The sequence below is a fragment of the Microtus oregoni genome, unplaced genomic scaffold (assembly GCF_018167655.1).
Source record: "Microtus oregoni isolate MIOR12 unplaced genomic scaffold, Mior012 000062F_ref0000492, whole genome shotgun sequence".
NCBI classification, from domain to species: domain Eukaryota; kingdom Metazoa; phylum Chordata; class Mammalia; order Rodentia; family Cricetidae; genus Microtus; species Microtus oregoni.
This window is the reverse complement of record NW_024543872.1, coordinates 484651-500881: the sequence shown is the minus strand read 5'-3', so window position 1 is coordinate 500881 and position 16231 is coordinate 484651. Positions and strand designations below refer to the sequence as shown.

The 16231-nt window shown below is 39.9% G+C and overlaps 2 protein-coding genes across 5 annotated transcripts in view; one reads left to right on the top strand and one right to left on the bottom strand.

The window, feature by feature from the left end:
• The window catches only part of Jazf1 (JAZF zinc finger 1), a 301532-nt gene extending 298560 nt beyond the window's left edge, over window positions 1-2972 (top strand). For all 3 annotated transcript variants that reach the window (XM_041640365.1, XM_041640366.1, XM_041640367.1), the window contains exon 5: window positions 684-2972. In XM_041640365.1, the coding sequence (XP_041496299.1) occupies window positions 684-860 (177 nt within the window). In that variant the 3' untranslated portion in view covers window positions 861-2972. The remainder of the gene's footprint in view (window positions 1-683) is intronic.
• Window positions 2973-4275: 1303 nt separating this feature from the next.
• The window catches only part of Tax1bp1 (Tax1 binding protein 1), a 59691-nt gene continuing 47735 nt past the window's right edge, over window positions 4276-16231 (bottom strand). For both annotated transcript variants that reach the window (XM_041640117.1, XM_041640116.1), the window contains 4 exons: window positions 14456-14630; window positions 13816-13958; window positions 7023-7105; window positions 4276-5077 (listed from right to left, as the gene is read on the bottom strand). In XM_041640117.1, the coding sequence (XP_041496051.1) occupies window positions 4876-5077; window positions 7023-7105; window positions 13816-13958; window positions 14456-14630 (603 nt within the window). In that variant the 3' untranslated portion in view covers window positions 4276-4875. The remainder of the gene's footprint in view (window positions 5078-7022; window positions 7106-13815; window positions 13959-14455; window positions 14631-16231) is intronic.

Here is a 16231-nt window from a genome sequence, read left to right as displayed (position 1 = left end):
CGAAATGTTTAGTGGCCCTTCTGCTGGGGCCAAAGAGGGTATGTGTCTCTAGGGAATGGGAATTTTGGGCAGCTGTAAGCAGCCTCATGTGGCTTCTGGAACATTCTGCTAATCTGAATATCTGGATTCTTATCATCTGTTGCTAAAAAATCCAGACATTTTGTCAGTCATGGGACTAACTTTATATATAAATAATCTATAATTTAAAAGCACACTGTTTGCAGTGCAAATACATCAGTAAAGGTAGTGCCCAGGGACTCACAGCAGTGCTGAAGCAGGGCTAACTCTTGTCACATTCCTGGTAAGATGTGGCAGGGAACTCGCCACAGCTGTCTGACCATAAACCATGAACTTAGACATCTTACGTTTGATCTGCCCTAACTTGTTTTTTGTTGTGTTCTTCAGAAAGGTATTTCATTGGTCATTCTGAAACATTCATAGGATTTCCAATTAATTCTCTTCCAAGTAGCAAACTTTAGTACCTGACAAGCGAGGCTTCGAGAAACCAGGGGAAACCGCACCATTTCCTCACACAACTACTGTATACAACCCAGGCCTAACAGACACACGAAGGCCACCCTCTCCAGAGATGCCATCCAGTAGCTACTCTACTGGGGTCTGGGCCATGCCAAGGTTTGCACAGGTGTGACTCCTCATTGGGAACTTTTTTATCTTCTTCACAGAATGTGAATGGCATAAAGTACCATGCTAAGAATGGCCACCGAACGCAGATCCGCGTCCGCAAACCATTCAAATGTCGGTGTGGGAAGAGTTACAAGACCGCTCAGGGCCTGCGACACCACACAATCAACTTCCACCCCCCGGTGTCGGCAGAGATGATCAGGAAGATGCAGCAGTGACGTGCTGGTCAGAACTGTGCCAAGAAACCCTCACCAGCAGTCGCTGATTTTGAAAGCAGCCACCTTTTTCAGGGGACGCACTCAGCGACCCTTTAATGAGAAATAATTAAATGCATGCTTTAAACTTTTCTGTAATTTTGGAATGATGTCTCTTTGTAGAGTTGATGATTTTGTACATTTGCACATGTAATCATCACACCCATCTCCATTACTTCGATATAAGGTGCTAAACGAGAAAGCTCTAGGTTCCTCAGCACATTTTCCCCAAAACAAAATTAAGGGCATGTTGCAGTCACACTGCAGTGATGTTAACTGGGAGTGGAGGGGCTGGCACTGAGATGCTTTTCAAGATTGTAATGTGATTGAAGCTTTTCAACACATCAACTCACATAAAACCAAAATAATACCTTCATTATCAAACTGGTTACCATGCCTTACATAATGGAGTTAGTATTTGTGAGTAGAAAGACTTTAGGTAATGGAAATATAAATAAGAATGTTTAACATAATATGCTAAAAATATTTTCATATTTAAATAACATGCATAAAAGGTGTGCTTTGTTTTGTTTTGTTTAATTATCTTGCCCTTTAAGAAGCTAAAACTCTTGCCCTTGGACTTACCAATCTCTTTAGTGTTCTAAACGGCATCTTTGCGCAAGCCTCAGTTCACTCACTGATAGCACACTCACTGAGTGCCTGCTGGGTGCAAGAGACTGATATATACTAATGTTACTATGGACCAAGATCCCAGGGTCTAAAATACTTTCCCCTGAAATCTGTTAAGAAACACTTTGGAAACTTAAGTGCAAATCGTGTGTGTGTGAAACTCGGTTACAGCTTCATCAACGATGAGGTTCTCAAGCACTTTGTAGTTCTCTATTGCCAACAATTTTATGTTTATATGTTGCCAATTCTTGCACCTACTGCCCTAAGAGATCTGTGGGGCGCAAGCTGAAATAAAACGGAGACGTGTCTGAAAGAGGAACATCGTCCTAAGACCCCTGGTGCCCCTGTGCGTGCTCAGTTTCAACTTCTTTTAAAGGCACTTTCCCATCACATTGTAAAAGTCTGCATTTCCATTAGAAATGTCTGTTTAGCTTTAGAAAACATTTTGCCAGAATATGAAAATAAGCCTTACTGACGATTAAGTGCTTCTTGCAGCAGGTGGTCAACGGAGAGTGATATACAGCCCACTAGTGACCGATCTGGACCATTCCTCGAGTTTCTCTCACCGACAGTACCATCATGTGTTGAGTGTTCTTTTATCCCAAGTGCTATTCTTTAAACACAAGAGTTTACTGACTGCCTAGTATGCAATAAAAGCTGCTTTGACACAGGACTACACAGGACAAACTGGTGAAAAGCAAACTCAGATCCCCTCTAAAAGAACTTTTCCCATCTGATGAAATCTTACACACAGCTAGAAAGTAGTGGTTCCTTGCTCAGCTTTCCACATTGTGAAATGACAATTCTGTTAAACAGATGGGTAGGCTGCATTCCCAAATGGTAAATCCCTCGTGGAGGGGGATTTCCAAGTATTTATAAAGATGTTGCCCACCAAAAACGTCCTCAGCTCTGAAAAGTGGTCTTGGTCCTGATTATAGTGTTAGCCCACAGGCCGTTAAAGGGTGATCCAGAACTGAGAGTCAACTAGCTGGTGCAGAAGGCCCTGCTCGCTCCATACCTACCTACAACAGTTGACCAAAAAGTTTTAGGCCAGCAATTATTAGTTAGCTTTGCTCTTTCTAGTGTGAGACACTGCAGGCTGGATCAGTAGAGTTCAGCAGCCACAGTCATAAAAACAGTCGTCGTGCATGTTAACTCTTTCAGTGATAAACCAAACCGTTTCTACTTCTTCATTGTGACAGTATTACTCAGCAGGTAAGGATGGGGTATTTTGTTACACCGTGTATAGTGAATGTATTGTACCGTGTCTGTGAAAACTGTGCTTTAAATTATATTTTCATATGTTTTGTTGGGGACAGAGCACATTAAGTCTGAAAGAAATAAAAGTATTAGAACTGAAGGCAATTTACTCAAAATTTCTGTCAAGAAAAGCTGCTTAATAAATGTACATGAAATCACATTTAAAATAAACTGCCTCTGACCCAAAGTAAACCCGGCTCCTTACTTTAATCGGCTCCACTGTGAGACCTGAATCGGGTTTCCTGTGGGAGTTAAAACATCTGTCCAGTGCCTGTTCTCTTAGGCTCCTAACTGTTTTGCAAAATCTAGATGATATGTAAAGATTTTTGTCCCTTACGTTTTGCTTACTTTTCTGTAAATGATAATTATCATAAGCTTGGGGCTAAAACTATTCATACTGTCCGGTTAGCATGGGCCATACTAACGGCAAGAGAAAGCCCAGCGTGTGGACACGTGGAGGGCAGAGGTCATCACGCGTCATTCCTCAATCACTTCTCCACCTTGAAACACGCGCAGTCTCTCACTGAACCTGAAGCTCAAAGACTGTCTAGACTGGCTGAGCAGCAAGCCCCAAGGACCTCTAGTTACTGCTTCCCCAGCAGAGGGTTTACAAGCACAGTCTGGTTTTTCACGGAGTGCTGGGGACCAGAACTAAGCCCAGCAAGCACTTCAGTATGGAAGCCATCCCCACAGCCCCTTGCTAAGCATATTCTGCCCAAGTATTTTCTATATAAAGCTTCCCGGGAAGCTAGGAGAAGGCGTTGCTGTTACTGCCTCCCAGGACTGCCCAACACCTGGCATCTGAAAGCCACATACTGGTTTTCCCCAGATTCAAATAGCTTTTCAAATAAAATAAATGTAAAAACTTAAAAGTATTTTAAAACATATACATATTATCTTTTCAAATGACTCAAATATACAAATTCTGCTACTACAAACACCAGCAACATGGCATATAACCAAGTTCTCACACAGCAGTCCAGAGATTACCAACTCTGAGTATTAACACCTTAAAAACCCGGTTTGCTCATAACAGGTCTCAATATTCCGGCAACTACTAAAGCAGCAAATGAAAAGTACTTTATTAACATTCCCATCATAAAAGAGAAGAGGACAGTTCCAAAGTTAAGGCCCCAGCCAAAAACTCCAGGGCATCAGGTTAGTGAAAACCTAAGCAAACTTGACAGTGGTACGACAGCCCTCCAAAATGTCTTCTTTAACGTTACCGGGCACCGTCCTGCAGAACTGCAGCTACGGCACACAGTCGTTAGATTGGGGCTGTAAATTTAATCACTTACTAAGGAATGTGATTTCCAATCTGTATTCTCATTAGAAAAAAGTGAGGAAGACACTTATCCACAGCCTGTCATCCTACGCCACCATCTGACAAGGTCACTTAGGAGAGCAGCTGTCGTCTGCTTATCTTAGTCATCCTCTCACTAGTTATAAACACAAATTCAATAGTTTAAAAATAACCATACATATTACATTTTAATTTTTAAAATTTATTTATTACCATAAAATTAGCAAAATATGCCTATATTAATTCCTAGAGCCAGTGTTTTTCATATTAAAAAAGAGTATCTCAAGTCTGTGACCTCATTCTACATGCAGTTCCATATCTAAGAAAGATTTATTGACTGAATTGCAAGTTTTCTATATTCAAAGAATTATTTCAAGAACTGTTATGATCGATGCTTTTTATTACATAATAGTAGTCATGCTCAATCACCAACGTGAACAGAAACTTGTATATCTTCTGATTGTGCTAAGTAATCTACAACTATCACACATATGTTTTCAGTTCAGTAACATGAAAATAATTCCTGTGTCCTTCTTCATATACTTTTTCTAACTGGGGGACAAATAGAAACACCTAAGAACTTTCTTAAAGCAGACAAGACTAACAGAGATCAAAACTGTATTTACTGTAGTCAAAGCTGTACCCTGGCCCTAGCAACACCGCACTCAAAAGTAGTTCTCAATCAGAAAGTGGAAGAGCATGAGAGTGACACCTGGGAGTGTCCTTAGTCTCTAGCTGAGTTGTTTTTTGTTTTAATTGCTAAATTGTACTAACTCATAATGAAAGCTAGTCAAAGTTTAGGACATTCTGATCAAAATGGGTCTGAACATGCCTTTCAAACCCCTGCTGGTCATAGTCGGGAGGGAACTGCTCGCTGCACATCGGGCACACCTTCCAGTGACTTTCAACGTGTTCTTCAAATTTGCTCTGATCATAGTTGGGAGGGAACATTAACTCACAGAGGGGACACTTCTTGTGAACATCAAAGCTTTTAAAGAAAGAAGAAAAAGAATTAATTAGGTATTTTCTAGTTGTAACAGCAATCTCAGTATACAACAAGCACTTTAGCTAGTTGACAGTTGGACCAAACAACTTATCCTCAAAGTCTTTACCAGTTTAAACTTTTTCTGCTTCTAGATTCCTGGTTCTGTGTACAGCATCTGTCTTTTTACAAAGCCACCACTAAATCTGGTTTTACAATTGATTGACAGCCCCCAAACCTACCGAAGTCAGACACTATGTGAGATGCAGCCTACTGTGAAAAGCTTTCTCGCTTTTTAACTAACTTTATAGTTTGGGCTTTTTTTTTTTTTGGTTGTTGTTAATTGTTTTTTTTTTCCCTTATTGGAAAAAAAAGTCCTTGCTAAAATATTATTACTCACGCTGCACAATTGGTTTGGGGCAATAAATAGGTCAATCTCATCAAATAATTCTATATTAATAACTGGATTACCACATACTATTCACAACCTCTTAACTCTAAAATTGAGTCATCATTAAATTTAAGTCTTAACTTTTGTCCAGTGGGTAAAACAAACACACACCCAGCTATATTCAAGCTGAGGATTAGGCAGGACCACTCTAATGTTCTTCTGGTACCAATGAGGAATCTCAACTTGACTCTTAATTTTAACCTCTGGAGGGAACGCTTCTGCGAGACAGGGGACCGGGTGAGTCAGTCCTATCAAAGCATGCTGGGCTGAATCACCTTCTGCTAAGCTGGCTTGAAACTTGGCATTGCATACATCAATAGCATTGTAACACTTAGCAATCTTTGCAATTATCTGGGCCAATTGATGGAAGACTGTGTTGTAACCAGAAAGGCGATCATAAAGGAGTTGTGCAAATTCTTGGGCAATTACGCAGGGCTTGGACAAAGTTTCCACATTAAGGCGGCAAGCTTCTTTCAAAAGATTATTCGTCTCTTAAACCTCAAGTGGGACCCAGGACCCAGTTTTTGGTGTATAAGTTACCTAGAGCCTCTGTCCATTCTCTTTCCAGTATGCTTCAGTTCTGCAGCTATTGAGGCTGAGCTACCAGTGGATCACAAGGAGTCCTAACTGCAGAGCGGCTCTGTGCAACATTTATCTATCCTTCCCCCACTGGCACGATGGTGGCAATGGGTTTAATCGCACACAGGATGGTGTTGAAGGACTCAACAAGTTCTTTCTGCTGTTCTAATATTCTACTTATGGTGAAGTTCATATAGCTAATCTGTTTTCTGATCTCAGCTATCTCACCTGCTAAGAAACTGGTTGAATTCTGTTAGTTTAGATAATCCTCAGTAAGCCTGGCAGAGGATTTGGATGTACTAAGATGTCTCCCTAGGTCAAAGACTTCATCTAAGGACAACTGTCCTGTCGTAAATTGTTCTGACACTTCTAACTGAGTGAATTCCATCACAACCAGCCAGTTAATCCAACCCACTCTGTCCACTGGGATAGACTACTTTAAACTTACAAACTGTTTAAATTAAAATCTGACCTAGTATTCCTCCTTGTTTTTATTTTTTAACTCTAAGGATAAATGCAACTCATAATTTTCCATCAGTGTCTATTGGGTTTTTTAGGAGCTTGAGTGAGTAAGAGTGTGTGCTGCTCTTGCAGGAGCAGAGATTAGCACCCTCTCTGCATGGTTCACAATTACTTGGACCTCAGCTCCAGGGAACTTGATGCCCTTTTCTGGCCTCTGAACACCTGAACACAAGTGAGCAAACCCACACACAGATCCGACAAACATAATTTAAAAGTGTCTATTTCCAAGTTTCTATGCCACTGGCTTGTCAAAGGATGACACATAGCTAGATATTTTACCAGTTTTCTGTATGCTGCACTCTGAGCACTGTATTTTTAACAAGTTTCCAGAAACTATTTTTTTTTCAGAGTCATTTATTTTACATAATTCTAAGTAATTTTTCAAAGGAAAACACTTGCCTGGAATCAAAGCAAAAGCCTGCTCCATGACCACGTAAATGCTGACTGGCTGGATCAGGAGGAACAGGCATATTCTCATCTTCCTGGCACAAAACAAAGCAGGGCAACTTTTTGAGAAAAGTGAAACCAAATATAAATTCTTTAAACCAAGTGAGTTCATAACGACACTTAAATTACCCAATTAAACTTTTAGCTCTTATTAAACTTTTACACATACTCATTTTACATATATTTAAATCAGAATACAACTTCTCAGGGGCCAGCACCATAACTGACCAGACAACTCATTACCTTCACTCCCTCACTTTAAACAGCCAAACACTCATGAGTCAGTCAATGATACTGTAGGCTGAATGACATGCCACACTCAGTCCATTAACATGTTCACTGCCTGCTTGGGAAACACTAGGAGGGAAAACAGGAAAAGCAGTTTCTACTCTCTAAGCAATAAATAAACTGGCAACAATCATATACATATTATTGTGCTTTAAAGGCAGAATTCTAAGGCTGGGCATGGCAGCACGTGCCTGTCATTCTAGAATATGGGAGGCTGAGAAAGGAGGATCAGCTTGAGATAGACAGGACCGCATACCAAGATGGTCTGAAAAGTACCAGGGGATGTCAGACATGGTGGCGCACAGCTTTAATCCCAGCCCTCAGGGAGCTCTAGGAGTTGAGGTTAGCCTGGTCTACATAGTGAATTCCCCACCAATCAAGGCTACAAAGGGTGCCTCTGTCTCAAATAATGAAAGAAATGTTGAACGCTGGGTATTATAATGAAAACAGCAACTTCTTATAAACAAGGAATCACCTATTTGGATGAAAGCTTGGACTAAGTATGCAAAGTTTTCAAAGCAACCGACTCATTAACATGCAAATTCAGATCTCAGGGTATGTGTACTACCATAATGAAGTTATTCTAAGACCACTTCCTGAATGAGCAGTTCACATACCGGAGCCTTCTAAAGAGTGTGCTTCCCCAGAGAAGGCCCCTAGATTCCAGTAAAAAACGTTGTTTATACATCTGTCTTTCATTTAAAAGATAGAAATTCAGAAAATGGGCTGCTCCTTTTCATAATGCTTTTATGGCAGATAGACATGAGGTAGACTGGCATGAAAAGCAATAGGAGAATGGCCCTTTGATTTTGATTTAAGACAGGGCATTTAGGGCTGAACTTGCAGCAATCCTCCCATTCCTGCCCCTGAGTGCTGAGATTATAGGCACACACCATCAAAACATCGAGAGTGGCTTCTGCAAAATATTTAATTCTTAGTATATAAAATAATCAGTGTTGCTTTTCAATACTTTCTTCCTAATAAACTGAAGTGTTAAGAGAAAATAGTTTTAAATGTTGTCTCTTTAAAAAGAACTAAAAACATGGAGAGGAAGCAGACAAGGTCTTCAAACAAACAACAATGTAGTCTATCCTACTTCATTCTCAAGTCCATGTCAATGAAAATGGCAGAGTGGACTGGGAAGTAAAGTTATTACGGCAGACACTTAATAGAACTGGAGTGGAGGGCTAAAAGCACAATAAGAACTCAAAAATTTCACTGTATTTCAGCATTTGTCACATGGCTTTTTTATTTTAAGATTTATTTGTTATAAATACAATGTTCTATTTGCATATACGCCTGCAGGCTGGAAGAGAGCACCAGATCTCATTACAGGTGGTTGTGAGTCACCATGTGGTTGTTGGGAATTGAACTCAGGACCTCTGGAGGAGCAGTCAGTGCTTGTAACCTTTGTGCCATCTCTCCAGCCCCATCACACAGGTTTTTAACATAGAAGAATGAGATGCCATTTTATATTAATTTCTAAAATAATAAACTTGAGTCAAGTTATATTAGAAACTGAAGAAGACTGAGAACCATTTGTTTTAAAAGAATCCTGGAGCTGTTAAGATGGTGTGGAGGTCTGAATGAGAATGGTCTCGCCAGGCTCGTATCTTTGAGTGCTTAGTGGCAGCTGGTAGAAATGTTTTTGGAGATTAGGAGGTGTGTCACTGGGGATGGACTTTAAGGCTCCTTCTGCCTTGTTTCTTTCTGTCTTTCTGTCTCAACATGTAAGCTCTCAGCTACTAATCTAGTCCATGCCTCTTGTCCTGATGGTAGGGACTCAACTCACCCTCAGAAACTGTAAGCAAGCTCCCAATTAAATGCATTCATTTATAAACTGCATTGTTCACAGTATGTCTTCACAGCAATAGAACAGTAACCAATGCAGAAGAACACTTGCTGCTTTGGCATAAGACCCAAGTTCAGTTCCCAGCACCCCTAGTGGCTCACAACTGCCTGCAACTCCAGTTCCAGGGGATCCAATGCCCAATTCTGGCCTCTGCTGGCAGCAAGCACATGTGTGTGACACAGACATACATGCAGGCAGATACTCCTATACAGAAAATAAAAATAAATCTAAAATAAGTATATAAAATATTCAGATGGTGAAATGATATCCAGCAATAGAGTAAGGAAGCATACTTTCCTTGCTAAGCATAATGCATCTAAAACAGGATGACTTTAAAACATGCTGGGTAATCCAAAAGACCAAATATGATAGGCTCTATTTTTATACCTGTACGTCTAGACTAGAAAGTTTACAAGGGAGCAGATAAAGGGATTCCTGGGGGTAAAGAAATAGTTGACAGGTAAAAGACACAAGGGTTTCTTTCTTTTGTAGTGGCAAAAAGTGTTTCCAAATTGACTTTGTGATGCCTGCACAACTCTGACTGCTGAGAACCAAAGCTACATACTTTATGTGGCAAAATGTAGAAGATGTAAATGACATTTCAATAAAGTTATTACTCAGTACTACTATTCTAAGGTAACCCAAATTTTAAACAGCACAGTGTGTGTGTGTGTGTGTGTGTGTGTGTGTGTGTGTGTGTGTGTGAAGTGAAAAAGGAAAGGGAAGGAAGGAAGTTTATCTCTGCCTAATCAAGAGAACGAAAATCCAGAAAGGAACTTCCCATTGTACCCTTTCTGGCTACTTAGTAAAAATGAATTGAATGCCACTCAATGTCACTTTTGTAAACACACTAGAACAAAGACTTTTATTGTGATGACAATTTAAAGAGAAACCTCAAGCAATGCACTGTGTCAAATGGGGAGCAGCCCTGATACTCTCACGTTGTGATTTGCAGTAATTCTGGAGCACTGTGTCAAATGGGGAGCAGCCCTGATACTCTCACGTTGTGATTTGCAGTAATTCTGGAGTCACAAGACTCTTTAAGAACTATACTTCTAACAATAAATGCTTACTAAAACTGTGACAGAAAAATGTTTAGCAACAGAAACTATCTTCACGCAGGGAGGGTCGGTCATTATGAAGGACTCATATGGGAAACTGCAATAAAACAATTTTATTACTAGAAGAATGAAAAAGAAAGCAAAAAAATGCATGGAAGTGGGAGTAAATGTATGTCAAGAGAGGGAAATATCTAGTCTTGAACAGCAGGATTAGAACTTTGGATTGCTGCACCTGACACTCAATGGACTTCACATCACCTGATCTCAGGCTCTCTGAAGGCAGGAAATCTCCACTTCAACAGTCCTGGAAGAGGTACTAAAGCGTATATGTACGAGCCACATTTATAGAGTAGCAAAGACCACACAAAGTAGATCATGGTTCCAAAAACTGCTTATACAGGTGCCAAAGGTGACGTGGGATTCCCCTCTGTAATGCTGTCAATACCACTGGTTAATAAAGAAGCCACTTTGGGCCTATTGCAGGGCAGAATAGGGCAAGGTGGGAATTCCAAGCAGATAGAGTAGGCAGAGTCAGAGAGACGCCATATAGCCACCCAAGGAGACAGACACCCTGGAACCTTACCAGTAAAATCACAAGCCTTGTGGTAAAATATAAAATAGAAATGGGTTAATTTAAGATGTAAGAGCTAGCTAGAAATACACTTAAGCTATTGGCCAAACAGTATTGTGAATAATATAGTTTCTGTGTGATTATTTCTGGCCTGGGTGGCTGGGAACGAACAAATGGCCTCCACCAGCACAAGGGTAACATAGAAATTTGTAGATTCCATGGGATTTAATTTTGAATAAGTATCAAATTATGTAGAAATACCCTGTATTTGTCAGATACCATATGATGTAGCAATGCAATGTGCTGCTCAGTTTCAAGTCTGGATAGTGTCAACACTCCTTTCCACACACCCTAGCTATTTCTTTATTAAAGATTTATTTTATGTATGCTAGTGCTGTCTCTGCATGTATACTGCACACCAGAAGAGGGTATCCCATCTCAGTACAGATGGTTGTGAGCCACCATATGGGTGCTGGGAATTGAGCTCAGAACCTCTGGAAGAGAAGCCAGTGCTCTTCCAGAGCCATCTCTCCAGCACCCACACTCTAGCTTTAGAAGCCGAGTCTTTGGCATTGCTGTGACATAAATCAAGTGCTATGTAAAAGCAAATATGAAGTGGGAAATTAGCTTGTTCGATGCGATCCCAAAGCTTAAGAAGCTATGCTTTGGTCAACAGTCACACATCCTGTAGGTAACTAAGATATTTAAAAATAAACAGAACATTTTAACTAAGATATACTATGTTGAATGGCTACTAAATATATTAGGACATAAATACTCACTAGGTATATCTTTTGGCCTAGGAAATGTTATAGAGGGAAGTGTTCAGGGTGCTATGACCTGAGAGGTACAGAGCCTCTGGTGTAGCCAGAGCTTTCACAGGTGACCTCATAGGCTCCTACCCTCCTTCCACTTTCCTGGTGGTGTGAATCAGAACTATGGGCAGCTAGCTCAGCTGCTTCCACGACTGACTAGCCGTGCTGACAACCACTCCTAGAGCTACTGTGGAAACACAAGTATCACATACACAGGCTCTGCAGGCAGCAGCTAGAGGAACACGCAGTGCCACCACCAGTGTCACTACAACTGCTGCAATGAGGCTTAGACATGGTTCTGAAAGCCAGCAGTTTCCGGTACAAGAGAGGAAGGAGCAGCTGGTGAGGCAGAGGATAGGCTAGAGAGTAGGACATCCAACTCTGACTCCACGGTACCCACTGGGGCACTGTGGACTATATTAGCCCCTCCTACAGAAAAATTCGCTTTCCATATTCTTACATATTTTACATAATAAAACCCCTCATTTGCAAGTGGTTTTGGTGTTAAAATGACAAGAATTTTAGAAGTTTTAGATGTATATAAAACATCCCTTCTAATACATAAAATCTTCTGTTTACAAAACACAAATACTCCAGGCACACATAGTAAGAACCTTCTATGTTATTCCCAGATCTAAGGCCCTCGGCACATGAGCCCAAGATGCTAACACTGCTTCTCATGGATTTGCAAGAGGGCAAAGCACACAGACCAGAAAGAACATTCTGCTAATTAAACCGAAGCCAATGATTATGAAAAAGAAAGACTTGTCACATGTAACATCTGTGCCAAGAATGATCAGATTAAATATGCAAAATGTAAGGTAAAGTTGTAAAAAAGCAGTAAGATGATACTCAAGACCTTAAATAGGCTACACAAGTTCTGACAGTTTTCCTAATTATTCCCAGTAATAGACATAGGAGGCCAAAAGGCAGGAGAGAGAAATACATTTTTCTCCATTATGAGTCTTGAACACTAGGTCTAAAATCATGCCTGTCTGAACACTGATCAGTTTCTACAAAGGTTAATAGCAACGAAATGCAGCAAACTATATTAAATGAGAAAAAGGTCATGATATCGCTGTACTTACAAAGAGCACAATAAAACCGTTTCCTTGAAATTTATCTTAATGCACTGGAAAGAGCTGCTATGAAATAAAGGAGTCCCACCCCTACCCCCCAAAAAGGGCTGCTCTAAGGAATCTATTTACTAAATGATGAAGAAAAAAAAACCTTAAAAATCATCTTTTAGCCAAGCATGGTGGTGCATGCCTCGAATCCCAGCACTCAGATGCAAAAGCAAGCAGATGGGTCTCTGTGAGTTCAAGGCCAGCATTTGGTATACAAATCGAGTTCCAAGACAGCCAATGCTGCTACATAGAGAAAAACTACCTCAAAAAAACGGAAAGAAAAAAAAATAATAATCTTTTAGCCAGGCATGGTGTCACATACCTTTAGTCCCAAAATTGGGAAGAGGCAGGAGAATTTCTGTGAGTTGGAGTCCAACCTGGTCTACATTGTGAGTTCTATAACAGCCAGGGCTATGTAAAGAGACCCTGTCTCCAAAAAATAAATAAATAAAATAAAAAATAAAAAGTGATATACCATATAATCTAATTTAATTATCATCATTTCTTCATTGCTGTCAGAATAAGAAATGCCACAAAAATATTAAGGATGTCTAAGAAGGGAATGTTTCAAAAACAAAACAAAACTATTATATGAACTATATGATAAAGATAACAAAATTTACCTTAACATTTACAGGCTATAAATATTAAACTAAAAGGCAGTACTGGTTTTGCATATTATCTTTACATCTTAACACTTTGTTTCTTCTAGGCCGGCAGAGCCACAAACAAACGACTGTAGAAAGTTACTTAGGAAGTAATAATCAGGATTAAACTGTTAATTGACATCCTAATCAACCTCTGAACTTTAGAATAAAGTGTTAAATCTGAAAATACACACACACACACTAGTTGGCTTTTCAAATGAAGATTATGGAAGGAAGGAAGGAAGAAAGGAAGGAAGGAAGGAAGGAAGGAGGCAATAACATGGAAAGGAAAATTCCTAGTCTTCCCACACACACCCTTAACACTCCACCTAAGGCTTAGAAGCACAAGAGCAGGCAGGTTCAAACAATGAAAACTCAATTTACTCTGCTATCCTCAGGGTCTTCTAAACCATCCGGCCGGCTAAGGTTTCGAGCAGGCTGGCTACAGACAACATTGTCTTCCCAAGACACGACTCGCACTGGTGGCCTCTGGATTTCATCTGGATAAAAAGCACCATCTGCTCCATCTGTAATAAGAATTATGGAACCAACATTTAGGGTAAAAAAAAAAATCAGATGAAACCATTTCTTGAAATTAGCTCCTCTGTATGTAGATAGAGTGATTAGAAAAGCAAGCAGGAACTCAGGGTATCACTCAGTGACAACACGCTTTCCTGGAGCAAGAAGGCCGGGGGATTCTCAGCACTACAGAAGAGGAGCAGCAGCTGAAGCCACTTGGGCACGGTAGCACATACCAGCCTGGGCTACAGAGCAAGACCCTTAGGTTTCTTTTATTTTTAACCCAGAAGTCTAAAAACTGGGTCTATGATAAGCAATTAGGACTACTCATTCATGACATATCACTTGTAGATGATGTCAGTAGCAGTACTAAACATTAAAATGACAAATTAGACAAAGAAAATTTATTAGAGTTCACTATACCCCTCAGCTCTCTAATTCCATAAAAATAAAAGCACAAACTCTTTAAGTCAGCTAATCCCAAGCAAACAAATACTTGAATAACCTCGTGTTTCCTGTGCTGTGTAAGGGTTGCCATACTGCAGAACTGGCTGTGCATTTGGCAGTGTAGGAAGAAGCCCACTTTGCTCAGAGCATGTGTTGAGACACCTCGAAGCCTGTTGGGAACTCTGATCTTCCATTTTTCTTCCTTTTTGATCTTCTAAACTTCTTTTAAGTTCCTAAAAATTAACAAAACAAATAAACAAAGCAGCCAAATATTCTATGAAGGCAGCATTGAACAATCAGCCCAAATACAGCACTGGCATCTCCTAGTACATTCTGGGTGCACTTATGGGGAGGCTGCACATACCTCTTAAATGCTCCTCTTACATGCAACAAAATCAGATTTCAGGATAAAGCCAAATGTATGTCCAAAAGTACTTGTTATTCAACTAATTTAGGGGAAACCATGAACCTCTTACTACTTACCTATCAACAACATTTTAGTATAAAAAAGGAAGTCAGCCCCTTTCCTAAAAAAAAAAAATCTATTAAACATTTAAAATGTATTTTAAAATGCAAAGCTGGTGACAGACATGCCAGCTTACCACTATCCTGCTCTGAGGGGAAGACTGAGAATCAGGAGTTCAAGGTGATCCTAAGCTACACAGTAAGTTGGAGGCTAGCCTCTGCAGCTCTCCACAATTCTCCTCAACATAACTAGTGACTAAGACAAGATTAAGAGACTAGACAGGAAATAAACCTGTCTTTGTTCAGATGATACAACTGGATATAGTTTTTTTTTTTTTAAATATAAAGGAAGAACCATTTCCCAACATAATACTAGACCAGCATTCAATCGAGCAAGGCACTAGGGAGACAGCTCAGAAGTTTAAACGTCTGTCAGCAACCATGGGGGTTGGAGTTCAGGCCACAGAACCACATCCAGGCAGATCAGGCACAATGAGTAGCTGTAGAGGTGGGCGATTCCCAGAGTAAAGGCAGTTAGTTAGGGAAGCTATCCATATATATTCTGGAGCTACCCAGGATTCCTGGTATCTACCTTGAGCCTCCACATGCACATGCATGTGTACCTGGATAGACATTTGTGTGCCTATGTGCACACATGCAAGAATATCACAAAGAACTACAGACCACAGCCTTCATAAACACTGATGCAAAATCCTAATTAGCAAATCAAATCTAGTATTTAAAAAAACTAGAGTTTAACCACAAAAGTTATTGTCTTTAAAAAATTTTTAAAAAGAATAATATCTTTTAAAAATAATATTTTAATAATATGCATAAAAATCAAAATTTGTTCAGTGTTTTTAAAAAATCCAGCAAGATAGAATAAAAATAATTTAACTTGAAAATATTCTTATAGAAACCTATAAAAGTATAGCCGGGCGGTGGTGGCGCACGCCTTTAATCCCAGCACTCGGGAGGCAGAGGCAGGCGGATCTCTGTGAGTTCGAGGCCAGCCTGGTCTACAAGAGCTAGTTCCAGGGGGAACCAAAAGCTACGGAGAAACCCTGTCTCGGAAAAATCAAAAAAAAAAAAAAAAAAAAAAAAAGTATAAGGTAAAAATCAATGATTCTACTGTAGATGAAATAAAGGACTCTGCAGCTCTCCGTAATTCTCTTCAATATAACTAGTTACTAAGACAAGATTAAGGCGGAGACTAGACAGGAAATAAACCTGTCTGTCTTTGTTCAGATGATACAACTGAACATGTACAAAGAACCTGCAGCAGAGAAGCTAGAAGAATGAGTGAATTTAAGCAGGTTACAAGATATAAAGCTGACATATAAATCAATTATATGATTCTTATATATAA